Below are 14,099 nucleotides of genomic sequence, written 5' to 3'. Positions count from 1 at the left end.
CAGTATAACTTTTCGATGTAGTCCTGAGATGACTCTCTTTGCTGTTTGCTTGTAGGGGTTTTGTTAGGAAGTATGCACATAATCATAGACTCATAGAATATCAGGGTTGGAAGGGACATCAGGAGGTCATCTAGTCCAACCCCCTGCTCAAAGCAGGATCAATCCCCAACTAAATCATCCCAGCCAGGGCTTTGTCAAGCCTGACTTTAAAAACTTCTAAGGAAGGAGATTCCACCACCTCCCCAGGTAACACATTCCAGTGTTCCACCACCCTCCTAGTGAAAAAGTTTTTCCTAATATCCAACCTAAACCTCCCCCACTGCAACTTGAGACCATTATTCCTTGTTCCGTCATCAGCTACCACTGAGAACAGTCTAGAGCCATCCTCTTTGGAACCCCCTTTCAGGTAGTTGAAAGCAGCTATCAAATCCCCCCTCATTCTTCTCTTCCGCAGACTAAACAATCCCAGTTCCCTCAGCCTCTCCTCATAAGTCATGTGTTCCAGTCCCCTAATCATTTTTGTTGCCCTCCGCTGGACGCTTTCCAATTTTTCCACATCCTTCTTGTAGTGTGGGGCCCAAAACTGGACACAGTACTCCAGATGAGGCCTCACCAATGTCAAATAGAGGGGGAACGATCACGTCCCTCGACCTGCTGGCAGTGCCCCTACATATACATCCCAAAATGCCATTGGCCTTCTTGGCAACAAGTGCACACTGTTGACTCCTATCCAGCTTCTCGTCCACTGTAACCCCTAGGTCCTTTTCTGTAGAACTGCTGCTGAGCCATTCGGTCCCTAGTCTGTAGCGGTGCATGGGGTTCTTCCGTCCTAAGTGCAGGACTCTGCACTTGTCCTTGTTAAACGTCATCAGATTTCTTTTGGCCCAATCCTCTAATTTGTCTAGGTCCCTCTGTATCCTATCCCTACCCTCCAGTGTATCTACCTCTCCTCCCAGCTTAGTGTCAGCTGCAAACTTGCTGAAGATGCAATCCACACCATCCTCCAGATCATTTATGAAGATATTGAACAAAACTGGCCCGAGGAGCAACCCTTGGGGCACTCCACTTGATACCGGCTGCCAGCTAGACATGGAGCCATTGATCACTAGCCTTTTTCCAGTCATCTGGGACTTCCCCCGATCACCATGAGTTTTCAAAGATAATGGCCAATGGCTCTGCAATCACTCTGCCAACTCCTTTAGCACTCTCAGATGCAGCGCATCCGGCCCAATGGACTTGTGCTCGTCCAGCTTTTCTAAATAGTCCTGAACAACTTCTCTCTCCACAGAGGGCTGGTCACCTTCTCCCCGTGCTGTGCTGCCCAGTGCAGTAGTTTGGGAGCTGACCTTGTTCGTGAAGACAGGCAAAAAAAGCACTGAGTACATTAGCTTTTTCCACATCCTCTGTCACTAGGTTGCCTCCCTCATTCAGTAAGGGGCCCACACTTTCCTTGACTTTCTTCTTGTTGCTAACATACCTGAAGAAACTCTTCTTGTTAGTTTTAACATCTCTTGCAAGCTGAAACTCCAGGTGTGATTTGGCCTTCCTGATTTCACTCCTGCATCCCCGAGCAATATTTTTATACTCTTCCCTGGTCATTTGTCCAATCTTCTACTTCTTGTAAGCTTCTTTTTTTTGTTCAAGATAGCAAGGATTTCACTGTTAAGCCAAGCTGGTCGCCTGCCATATTTACTATTCTTTCTACAGATCGGGATGGTTTGTCCCTGTAACCTCAATAAGGATTCTTTAAAATACAGCCAGCTCTCCTGGACTCCTTTCCCCCTCATGTTGTTCTCCCAGGGGATCCTGCCCATCAGTTCCCTGAGGGAGTCAGTCTGCTTTTCTGAAGTCCAGGGTCCGTATTGTGCTGCTCTCCTTTCTTCCCTGTGTCAGGATCCTGAACTCGACCATCTCATGGTCACTGCCTCCCATGTTCCCATCCACTTTAGCTTCCCCTACTAATTCTTCCCGGTTTGTGAGCAGCAGGTCAAGAAGAGCTCTGCCCCTAGTTGGTTCCTCCAGCACTTGCACCAGGAAATTGTCCCCTACCCTTTCCAAAAACTTCCTGGATTGTCTGTGCACCGCTGTATTGCTCTCCCAGCAGATATCAGGGTGATTGAAGTGTCCCATGAGAACCAGGGTCTGCGATCTAGTAACTTCTGTGAGTTGCCGGAAGAAAGCCTCGTCCACCTCATCCCCCTGGTCCGGTGGTCTATAGCAGACTCCCACCACGACATCACCCTTGTTGCTCACACTTCTAAACTTAATCCAGAGACACTCAGGTTTTTCTGCAGTTTCATACTTGAGCTCTGAGCAGTCATACTGCTCCCTTACATACAGTGCAACTCCCCCACCTTTTCTGCCCTGCTTGTCCTTCCTGAACAGTTTATATCCATCCATGACAGTACTCCAGTCATGTGAGTTATCCCACCAAGTCTCTGTTATTCCAATCACATCGTAATTCCTTGACTGTGCCAGGACTTCTAGTTCTCCCTGCTTGTTTCTCAGGCTTCTTGCATTTGTATATGGGCACATGAGATAACTCGCTGATCGTCCCTCTTTCTCAGTATGAGGCAGGACCCCTGCCCTGTCACGCGCTCTGGCTCGTGCTTCCTCCCGGTATCCCACTTACCTCAGGGCTTTGGTCTCCTTCCCCCGGTGAACCTAGTTTAAAGCCCTCCTCACTAGGTTAGCCAGACTGCTTGCAAAGATGCTCTTCCCTCTCTTTGTTAGGTGGAGCCCGTCTCTGCCTAGCACTCCTCCTTCATGGAACACCATCCCATGGTCAAAGAATCCAAAGCCTTCTCTCCGACACCACCTCCGCAGCCGTTCGTTGACTTCCACGATTTGACGGTCTCTACCCAGGCCTTTTCCTTCCACGGGGAGGATGGACGAGAAGACCACTTGCGTCTCAAACTCCTGTATCCTTCTTCCCAGAGCCACATAGTCCGCAGTGATCCGCTCAAGGTCATTCTTGGCGGTATAATTGGTGCCCCCGTGGAGAAGCAGGAAGGGGTAGCGATCCGAGGGCTTGATGAGTCTCGGCAGTCTCTCCGTCACATTGTGAATCCTAGCTCCTGGCAGACTTCTCGGTTTTCCTGGAGGGGGTGGAGGGGGCGGCAGATAGATGACTCAGTCCCCCTGAGGAGAGAGTCCCCGACCACCACTAATGAAGTTAGCTGTGCTTGTTTGGCAGTCGCACTGTTTTAAAAGTAAACAAAAATGAAGCCATTGAATATTTCTGCATAATAAAATAAGAACTATTTCTATTTAAAAACAAAATTATTGTAAGTCATCAGTACGGTATCATGGAAGCATTGGGGTCTCTCTATGCTTAAGATTGTGACGGTTACAAACCTGGTAAGTTCTGTTGAATCACGCTTAACTAATTTGCCTGAAACTTCAGCGAGAGGGGAAGAGTGATTATGGTACCATAGATTAAGAAAAGACTTGGCTATGATGCAGGGCTTATATTACACATTTGTGTGCTGAGACTGGTACAAGCACCACCTACCTACTCCACCAGGTCCTTTCTACTTTAACAAATAACTCATAATTCTCCACCAGTGCAGCTGCACCAAAAAGCGTGGAACTGCTGGTATAGATAGCTTTCAGGTATCTTTACCACTGTCCTCTAACCCTAAGGGTTTAAGATGTCTGCAATCACAAGAAGACTTAATGCTGCGGGCAGTAAAAGATTAAAAATATCAGATTTCTAGCATCTGGTACAGAGACCTTTATTTGAAAAGAATGGTGAGAATTAGATAGTTGCACATATGAAGGGTAAGAGGTAAGGTGTTCCTGTCTGGAGAAATAGGGACCCAGATTTTCCAGCCGTGGTAGCATGAGTGAAAGTGGTAGTACAGACAGGGCTCAAGTATCTGAAGATAAAATGTCCTGATAGTGAAGAAGCTGGAACCCTGGGCTGCTTCTTTGTTATAGCAAGTGGAGGCTGCAGTGATAGAAAATTCAGATAAAGCAAGCAACAGTGGTAGATAATTATCAATATGTATGTTTTTATTAGGATTTGGATATTGCAGTTTTTTTAAGTAATTACTAAACTGCTGTATTTAAAATCATTTGAATGTTAAACATTTTGGTAGATATCTCATGTTAAAAAACTTCTGATGCATTTTGGAATAAATTTGATTTGAAAAAGCTTTTTTCCACATAAGGCATAATAGATTTTCTGAACGTTTGCTTAAAATCTGCAGTCAGCTAGATAGCAGAGGATTTTGTACATATGCTAGAATTCCTGATCTTCCTATTTTAGCTGTATTCTATTCTTACGTGTCTGTTTGGTATCGGTGTCCAACATACAGGTCCCATCTGGCAGAATAAAAGCCCTTTGTCATTGCTTCTTCAGTAATAAATGATAATGGAAACCAGGACTGTGAATGAATGATTAGTACCCATATTCCCAAAACTTGTCAGTATTAATGCACAAGTGCATGTATTGCAAGCATAAAATGTGTTGTGATTAATGCTTTGCATTGTTTGTATAAGGGACACTTTGTGACTACAGATAAGAGGGGTAGTAGGCTGCCAAAATAATTTGTCAGCTTAGGTGTCTGCTTCAGTTGTTAGTGTGGTCATTCCTACAGTATTGCACTATACCCACTAATATCCATGTTAGTTTAGGAAATGTATCTAATTCAATTTATCATTTCTGCCTTTGGGACTTAAGTAGTCAAAAAATGAACATACCATGATCATGTTACTTATTTACATTATGTGTAGATGACCCCCTTCGTTTTCAGTTTAAACTGAGTTTTACTGAAAAAATCGTGGGTTTTACAAAAAGTATTCATTTTTTCCCAAATTTTCACCCTACTTTTGTATCATGCAAATATATAAAAATAACTTGTTTTATTAAGGAAATACAGTATGTTGCATGAGATATATGTATTACTATAATACACTAGTCTGTGTGTATATGCAAAGCTGCCTGTTGAAGTGAGGCTGTGTATTTGTATAGAAGATACACACAATAAACAGGCACGCGCAGAAGTTCTGAAGTGCATGCACTTCAGAATGTACTGATGAATCTCACGTCCATCACATACATATTTCAAGCTGTTAACAGATAATTTAAAGATCTGACACGCTAAAATGGAAAGAATACAAAAATCTGTATCAGAATACATTTCACAACACAAGGAGATATTTCAACGTTTTAAAAAAACAAACAGGAGAAAAGGATGAAGTTGAGTGTATGCACTGCAAATGGTGTGGCCCAATTATTAAATGTAAATATTTATAGGCTAATAGTTCTAAGTCTACAACAGTAAGCTGTTGGTTCAAATGAAAAGTTTTATTTGGGGATTAGAGATATATTGTTAAACTCAGAGGTAGCATTTGTTTTGAGTTCTGTTTTAGTTCTGTATCATACCACATTGAATTCCATTCATCAAAGCATTACTCTACTGAATACTTTTTTCTTCTGTCCACCAAAATAAACCCTAATATTTACCCAGAAAAATATTAATATTAACCAATTTTCACCAGGTGTTTTGTTTTGTGTTGTTGTTGTAGTAATAAACACTGATAAATTCCTGGGGTAAATGAAATAAAATAAAAACTGAAAACGAAGGGCCCTATGTGTAGAATGCATTTCTCAGACGTGGGGGACTAAAATGTAGTTGTGTGTGTAAACAGATTCTTTTGTTTGCTTAACATTTCATTTTGAAAGGGAGGAGTGGTTGTGTGTGTATGTACACAACACCAACCTATGTGCTGCTCAGGGTAATTGAGTGATTTTAAAACTCACTTAAAATGAAAGCCGTTAAGAAAGCAATCTTTGTTGTAGTTAGGGCTCCACATGTTTCCTGATTCCCAGTTTGTGGCCTTCATCTTTGCAGGTGGGGATTTGAGCACTTGGGAAAGCCTGTTTGTGATCGTAGAATAAGCGCATTTGCTAGATAGTTCTTCTAAACTCATTTTGTTGTATATTGTTTCAGGCTGTATCAGTTTGTTCAATTAATGTTTCCCCCTGAAAACTTCTAGAATACAGTTACATTTTGTAAGTAAAAGATGGGTGGCATATTGAAAACTAAAAATTTGGGAAGTGTGTGAAATGAATTCAGTTGAATAGCAGAGCAGGTGACTGTACTCTGTCATCTTGATTTTATTTCTTAATTCTTTGTTCCCTGAAGTCTTCCCAAAATGTGACTTCAAGTGGTCATATGTGAGGGCAATGTTTGAGATCCTGTCCTTGAAGCCTACTTTTGAACATATCCAGATTGTTCCCATAAGTGTTTAATCAGAATCTTAAGGGCTGTCTATGCGAACATTTTGTTTGTGGCAAGGTGGGGTGTGACTCTACCCCACACTAGCCTGCTGTAGACTAACTGACCTTGTGAGCCCTGCTGATGCATTTAAACAGTTTGTTAATGTGTTTTGATCTAGTCCTGTTTCAAAGAGGACATTAACGGAGTCCACAAGAACACTTAGTCTGCAGTAAGCTAGTGCAGGGTAGATTTACACTGCAGCTTGCCATAAACTAAAGGTTCACGTAGACATGTCATTAGACATGAGAAATTAAAAAGATCCAATAAAATATCTAGTCCATCTATTTGCCTTCACATTTGTTTTGTGAGGTTTTCTAATCTTGTATGTTTCATGACTGGGCATTGATTGCTTTCCTTGGGGACAGCATTCTATGGTTTAATACTGTACTTTGCTGCCAGGCATTTTCACGTGTTCATCTTAAATCTTAACCTTTTAATTTTATTTGGTTATTTATAGTTATATCCCCTTTTGTTAACATACATTCCTTTCCTTCCTAAGTGTTTACAACCTTCACAAATAAGTGAACAATTACCACATTTCTTATTTCTCCTTTCTCAAATAGCTGTCTGAGGCTGTACATATTAACATCCTCATATTGGCTGTAACCTTCAATTTATCAGAATATGTGAGGGCATTGATGGGGACATCTGTCACATGTGCTTATGGAGAATAGGAAAGCATTTTAACACAGTCAGAGGAAGGAGCCAGCTCCTGGCAAATCTTGTTGATACCTGGTATCACATAGGATTCAAAATCCCCTGTCCACAGCCTCACTCTCTGCAAAAGCACTCAAGTTAGCGTGGCTCAGACTTCTCTTCTTAACCTTATGCCCCCTCCCCTTCAGTTGAATTCTTAAACACAGAGGAGAAACTTTTGACCTGGTACAGTGTCTGAACTTAGCTGGACAATGCTCTGCCAGTCTGCTTTTTGCTGCCATATCTTGCCAGCAGAGTAGCCTTTGTCCCAACCTAATTTAGGAGGAGACATCAAAGCTGATGCAGAAAAAAATATTTAAAATAAATTCTAATTTTTAAAGGTAACTAAAGAAACTCCAACTAGAGATTTAACCCAAATGTAAGTGTATTGAATGGGGGTTGGTGTGGGAGGGTAGAATCTATTCACTATTTACTTTGTTTCACTATGCTAGCATTTTATCTCTTTTGATATTTAGTGTTCACATCTTCAGATTTTTATTGCAGACAAAGCAGTGAAAATTCTGATTGTATCTTCTAACCTTGTAAATAATTTTTTTCAAACATCAACTTTGTTTGTTGAACCTGAGTTCTATAATCCTAGAATACCATGGTTGGAAGGGACATCAAGAGGACATCTAGTTCAACCCCCTGCTCAAAGCAGGACCAATCCCCAATTTTTGCCCCAGATCCCAAATGGCCCCCTCAAGGATTGAACTCACAACCCTGGGTTTAGCAGGCCAATGCTCAAACCACTGAGCTATCCCTCCCCCAATGAATTTCCCATCCTGACTCAGGAAGCGTATTAGGTTCCTAATCTCCATGTCTACTTAGTGAATGTAGTTTTACATGTATTTTAATGGCTTTTTTTTTTTTACAAGTATACTTGCATGTAGAAACTTCACTTAATTTTGCTATATTTCCCACATATTAGCAATCTGCAGTTACCTAAATAGCAATATATTACAAAAAAAATTCTGTATAAATCAGACAGCTGCAGGAACAAACATTAGACTTGCATTTAATTTATACCATTTTTCAGCTTTTTCCACCCCACACACCTAAAATGCATAGAACTAGTCATGTGAAAACTAAATTGCCATATGAGGTATATTTTTAAGCCTCATCTAAACAATAAAGCTTGTGTGACAACATGAGAGCAAAGAATGTCCAAATATGGCTGACAGTTAAGTACCCTGAGAATTAAGTGCTCTTAAATTCACTGGAGTTTATAAATCTGCATTAACCAAATATCTGAAAACAGAAATAAAGGAAAGAGAAAGTGAATCAACTCATTTTCCAGCACCATTCTCTACAGATGTTGTGTTATAAACATCCTCAATATCTTGGATGCTGGAGGCGTCTGTTAAATCTTGATCGCTAGCTATAATCCCTACTGAAGAAAGGCTAGAAGTGAAGGAGTTCATCCTTTTTGCATAAATATCCCTAATGTTAAAATAAGGTAGCTCATTACATTTCTCTTTGTGATCACTGTTGGACTGGTCTACGTCAATATCCTTTTGCTTTTGATAGTATTTAGAAAACTTGTTGAAAATTATAGTGATTGGAAGGGCCACCACTAATATTCCACAGAGAACACAAAATACAGTAAAACTTTTGGAAGAGTGTTATTCTGAAATTTCAGTGATAGGAAATGTCTCTATACTGACAATCTTTCTATTTGCTAAATATGTTGGAATAGATTTTAATTAGATGTGTCTGAATTCTAGGCACCCCAGGAATAATCTCTTCACCATATGCTGGGGCTGCTGGATTTGCCCCAGCCATTGGTTTTCATCAAGCGGCAGGTAAGTCTTTATTTTTGGTTTGGTAAATTTGAAGACTGCCTTAAATTGTTGAAATCCATCCAGTTAAACAGAGTGATAATGTAGCAATATCAAGATCTATAAGTATTCATAAAAAGCAGTCAGTCTACCTCTATTTGCATAGCATACTACCCAAAGTATTACTATTTAAATAAACTGTAGGAATTACATGTACTGTTGGTTGTTATGATTAAGGCTATGATTTTTTTCACGGAGGCCGCGGAAGTTACAGATTCTGTGACTTCCACAACCTCTGTGAATTCAGCCTTGTCGGCCGGGAGCTGTGGGGTCTCCCCCCCCACCCCCCAGCGGACGCAGGCACCAGGGTACCTGGAGCTGCCCGAGGCTACAGCTCCCAGCCACAGGGGACCCTGGAGCTCCGAGCCCTCACAGGCGGTGGGGGGGCCCAGAGCTGCCCAACTTCTGCAGGCAGTGTGGGGACCCTGAAGCTGGGCTCCCCATTTTGTGGGATGATTTTAGTAAAAGTCAGGGACAGGTCATGTGACTTTCTAAAAATATCCGTGACAAAATCTTAACCTTAGTCATGATCTACACTCTGTCATTTGTGCTCTGGCTTCTGATTCTACTAAGAAATTACACACAGTAAAAAGGGCTACTTGAAAGTGATAAAACTAGAAATCTGTAATTCTAAAAATGATGGATTACTATGGCTTTTTTATATATGTGCTTATCATAGAATATCAGGGTTGGAAGGGATCTCAGGAGGTCATCTAGTCCAACCCCCTGCTCAAAGCAGGCCCAATCCCTAGTTTTTGCCCCAGATCCCTAAATGGCCCCCCTCAAGGATTGAACTCACAACCCCGGGTTTAGCAGGCCTATGCTCAAACCACTGAGCTATCCCTCCCACCCTTACTACTTTATTACTCAAGATCTCCTTGCAATGTCACTGTTGTTTTATTTTGAGGTAGTGAGTTTGTATTTTGGAGTGACCATCATGAGAAGTGCAAGACCCCAAAACCTACAATTAAAAAGCAAGCTCCAGTAGCACTCATTCAACTCCCAAAATAACCCACCTGCCCATGGATGTCCCCCTCACCTCCAACCCAGATATCTCTGTGTCTGTTTTTGCCAGACATAATTGTATGACAGAAGGGACTGAGCCAAGAACATGTGGATGGATTTTTGTTGGGCTTGGAGTTTTTGTCACAGGAAAAGAGGTGGAAACCACTGGTCTATATCGTAGATAATCTTTTGGGAGAACCAACTAAAATATGCTTTGGGAACCTTTTATTATTGGGTGTTGAATTTATTTTTAAATAAATCAATTGTCACATAATTTGAAATTTTTTTTAGTCTTCTGAAATAGTTTTCCCACTTCCTTTGCTCCATAAATTGAGTATCATTTTTCAGGTCTTTCAGTCCCATCTCTTCCTGGAGCACTTGGTCCTCTTGCAATCACCACCTCTGCAGTGACTGGACGGATGGCTATCCCTGGAGTTGCTGGTGTTCCAGGAAATTCTGTTTTGCTTGTCAGCAACCTCAATCCTGATGTAAGCTTGAATAGGTGGAATCAAACAATGCAAGTGGTTGGTAGTTTGATATTGGCATAGAATATTTGTTAAAATATTTGTCCTAAAATCTAAATTGGAAATCAGACAAAGGAGGATAACAAATATTTTTTTACTTTGTTCATGTCAGAAATGGCACCGCAGCCACATCACTTGCTTTAAGGAATTTGAAATATTGGCAAAGGCTAGTACCATACGCTAGCTTCATAGAATCTCAGAAGAACATGGACATCCTTTTTAGAAACAAATATAACATGGGGGTATAACAATGGACATACTAATTGGAAGAAGCAGTCTATTGAGAGTCTGCGGCTCTTGCAGTTAGTAGACCTTTAAAGTGAGGAGAATACACATCTATACGTGATCAAATACACTGAAACACAAAGCAAAACATTTTAAAAGGCAGGCAGCTGTTGAATAACTGTGGACTGTAGTTCACAAAAGCTTATGCTCGAATAAATTTGATAGTCTCTAAGTTGCCACAAGTACTCCTTTTCTTTTTGTAAAACAGGTGTGGTCCCTTTAGGGAATGAGGATCCTCCTTGTGCCACTCTCACCCTTACAGATGGCAGAGTATTCTCCACAAAGAAGAGATGGGTGGGAGCAGGTAGTTAAGGATGAGATAGAAGGGTGAGTGCACGATGAGTGCCCTTCTAAACTCTTATGGGTTCTTTTCAAGCTTTGCCATTTTTCCTGGAAAAAAATCATAGGTGGTTTAGAGTCCAAAAGTAACATACAGGCTTGTGAGTGTCCTTTGACATACTGACATTTCCAGAAACCACTTTTTTGAAACCAATTGATAAATGGGAACATGTAGATTTGTTGTGTATTTTTAAATATACCTACCTTATGATTATTGTTTAGTTTTATAAATTTGCAGTAAAATTATCTGACCAAAATATTATATAGCTATAGTATTTCAGTATTTGTTTTATCTGAAGGTGGCATAGGCAGAGTTTCTCATTAACTTATCCCCAATTCTTTGGAAACTTAGCATAATATAAAAAGTGTAAAATATGTATTAAAAAGATGAGTCAGATCTTATTTACAAGTTTCTTCGTTGAGTCTTAGTTTTTATATACAGTACATTTGTCTGTTCATAGACTAACTGTATCATAGAAATGTAACATAGCTGCTTGCTATTTCATACAGTTCTTTCAGGTTCACCTAACTTGTATCTCCAGAATTCTCTGATAGATGTCACTGAAATAGAAGCACTCTTCTTCACATTACCAATATTTAAAAATCTTTATTGGCAAAATTCTGATTGTACACATGCCTTTTAAGTACCTAAAATGACACACTGCTGCAAATGTGACAAAGCAAAGAAAAACCAGTATATATTCTCGTCATAATATCCAGCTAGTTACTTTGTCTTAGTGCAAAGCATTGGGGGAAACAGACTTTGAGCAATGTTGCAGTAGTTAAAAATTCAAACTGAGGTGTGTTTTTTTTATTTTGTGCTGTAGTGTATCGAGAATAAATTTATACACAAGCCTTTGTGGGCTGGCCAAGGCCGGGCTGGCTACAAATACTGGCTTCAAAGTGGATAATCTTATTCTTGGAAAAAATCAGTCTGTTTAAACACGGCCAAACAAAATTCCCCCTACCAGGATTTCCACAGAGGAGCTTGCAGAGTTCTTTGGGTAGGGAAGGGGCAAGGTTATGAAAATGAGCTTTCTTTTCTCACACATTTAAACTTTCTGCATGGTTTAGTCCTACACTAATTCTCCTTGCATGTGGAAACCACAGAAGTTACTACATCCATTGTACACAACTCCACTGATTGGGAACAGGAAAGAAAGGAGATAGAAAGATAACCTAAGACATAACATTTTAAAACAAATGTTGGGTTGTATCCTGATTACTGTAGTACAAAGCTGGGAGTGCCTCCTGCTGTTGACAATGAAAGATGATGACGACTCTCATTCCTAAGTGACAATATACTGCTAAACCTGTGAAACATCGATCAAAGCTATTCGTAGCACTGCTGTTTTGTTTACTATTCATTGCAATTCTAAAAAGGCAATGCAAAGAACTTTGAATGCATTCTACAGTGTAAGCTAACCAGATAATTCCAAACCTTTTGAAAAGGTAATCTAAAACTCAGAACACTGGACATGTGCTATGTGGAGAGTACCCCTGTTGGTGACTTTGTTATAAGGGTACCATTTGTGCTTCAATAGTTACTATGTTTGGGACAAATTCTTCTCCTAGCTGCATGCATACGATACAACTTCATCCCCTTCCTGCATGTAGCCCCTAGCTATGCTGTTGACCCTGCAGCAGGAGCTCCAGCAACAGAAGCAACACCTGCATGATGCCTGAATTTAGGATGCTCACCTTGCCCTCTCCCACTAAATGTGTATTTATTTTTTACTCACAAATGGCAAGCTGGTGTAGCTGAACTTGGAGCTGGCTTCCAGATATTTTTAAGGAAAAGGACTTCATTTCCTAAGGCGGTCTGTTATTACTGTTCATTGTTTCTAAAACTGACATATTTGGAATATTAAATGTGTTTTCTGGTTTAAAAAGAGGTTTATTCTTTTAAAAATTAGAGGAACCATTGTTCAGGTGCTTGCTCATGTCAGTTCCAGTTCGGTGTGTGCATGCTATGTACACAGTACCCGGAAGGTTTTTCCCCTACCCGTTGGTTCAGCTTAGGCGCACCCTGGAGTCGTGCCTCCATGGCGCCGTATATAGGACCGTGCTGACCTGCTGCCTCTTCAGTTCCTTCTTACCTCCTGTGCCGGTTAGCCAGAATGCTTGTTCAGTTAGATCAGTAGTTAGTAGTTGTACTTAGTTTAGTCATTATATAGTTAGAATTATTGTAGGGAATTGTTCTAGGGGTACCCCCTATTTTTCCCCTCCCTCCCCTCCAATACTGGGGCATGCCTCAGTCCCCGGAGTTTAAACACTGCACAGCTTGTAATAAGCCTATGCCCAGGATCAACCCTCATACTTCCTGCTTGAAGTGTTTGGGGGAATTGCACCAGAAGGATCGTCGCAAGATCAGTAGGTGATTCTGTCCCAGGACTCAAAAAGAGAGGTGGCAACGGTTGACGAGCCTTCTGAGGGAGGCCGTCCTCCGTCCTCACTCGGAGCCGGGTTCGGCTAAACCAACACCTAGCGCCTCAGCATTGGTGCACGGTGCTCTGGCGTTGATGCGGGAAACTTTGGCACCAAAAAAAGGACTCTGATAGAGACGCTTGGCACCAGCAGAGCTCCCAGCACAGGGACTCCGCACAGAGCAGCAGGCGGCACTGTTCCCAGTCCCTGGGTGTCCCTCAAGAAGCCAGATGGGGCACTCACCCACACCGAGACCAGGGCAGAAGGACTCAGGTGCAGTGAGATCCACGTTAGGCCACATAAGCCTGGCATTGCCTAGCCTGTCACCATTGACTGTTGCTCCGAGTTGCCCCAGCGCTCATTAAAATCATACCAGATACCATGAAAATGCTGCCTCCCTGCCCCCAATGGTGAAAAGGACAGAGGGGAAGTATTTTGTTTCCCCTCTAAAGCTTTGGAACACTTTTATTCACACCCCCCACCAGACTCCTTAGTGATGGCGGCGGCAAATGAACAGGAACGTCAAGGGCATCAAGGTCCATCACCTAAAGCCCGAGATGCGAAGAAGCTGGATGTTTTCAGGAGGAAAGTGTATTCTACCAGGGGGCTTCAGCTTCGGATTTCCAACCACCAGGTGATCTTTAGCAGATATAGCTTCAGTTTCTGTGGGGCTATGTCAAAATTCACGGAGC

The 14,099-nt window shown here is 41.5% G+C and overlaps 1 protein-coding gene across 2 annotated transcripts in view; it reads left to right on the top strand.

Annotated features, from left to right (window-relative positions):
- The window catches only part of PTBP3 (polypyrimidine tract binding protein 3), a 120,762-nt gene that overhangs the window by 93,995 nt on the left and 12,668 nt on the right, over window positions 1–14,099 (top strand). For both annotated transcript variants that reach the window (XM_048849677.2, XM_048849678.2), the window contains 2 exons: window positions 8,714–8,791; window positions 10,181–10,320. In XM_048849677.2, coding sequence (XP_048705634.1) covers window positions 8,714–8,791; window positions 10,181–10,320 — 218 coding nt within the window. The remainder of the gene's footprint in view (window positions 1–8,713; window positions 8,792–10,180; window positions 10,321–14,099) is intronic.

The sequence above is a fragment of the Caretta caretta genome, chromosome 5 (genome assembly GCF_965140235.1).
Source record: "Caretta caretta isolate rCarCar2 chromosome 5, rCarCar1.hap1, whole genome shotgun sequence".
NCBI classification, from domain to species: Eukaryota; Metazoa; Chordata; order Testudines; family Cheloniidae; genus Caretta; species Caretta caretta.
Note: the sequence above shows the minus strand (reverse complement) of the source record. Positions and strands in the feature narration are given on the sequence as shown.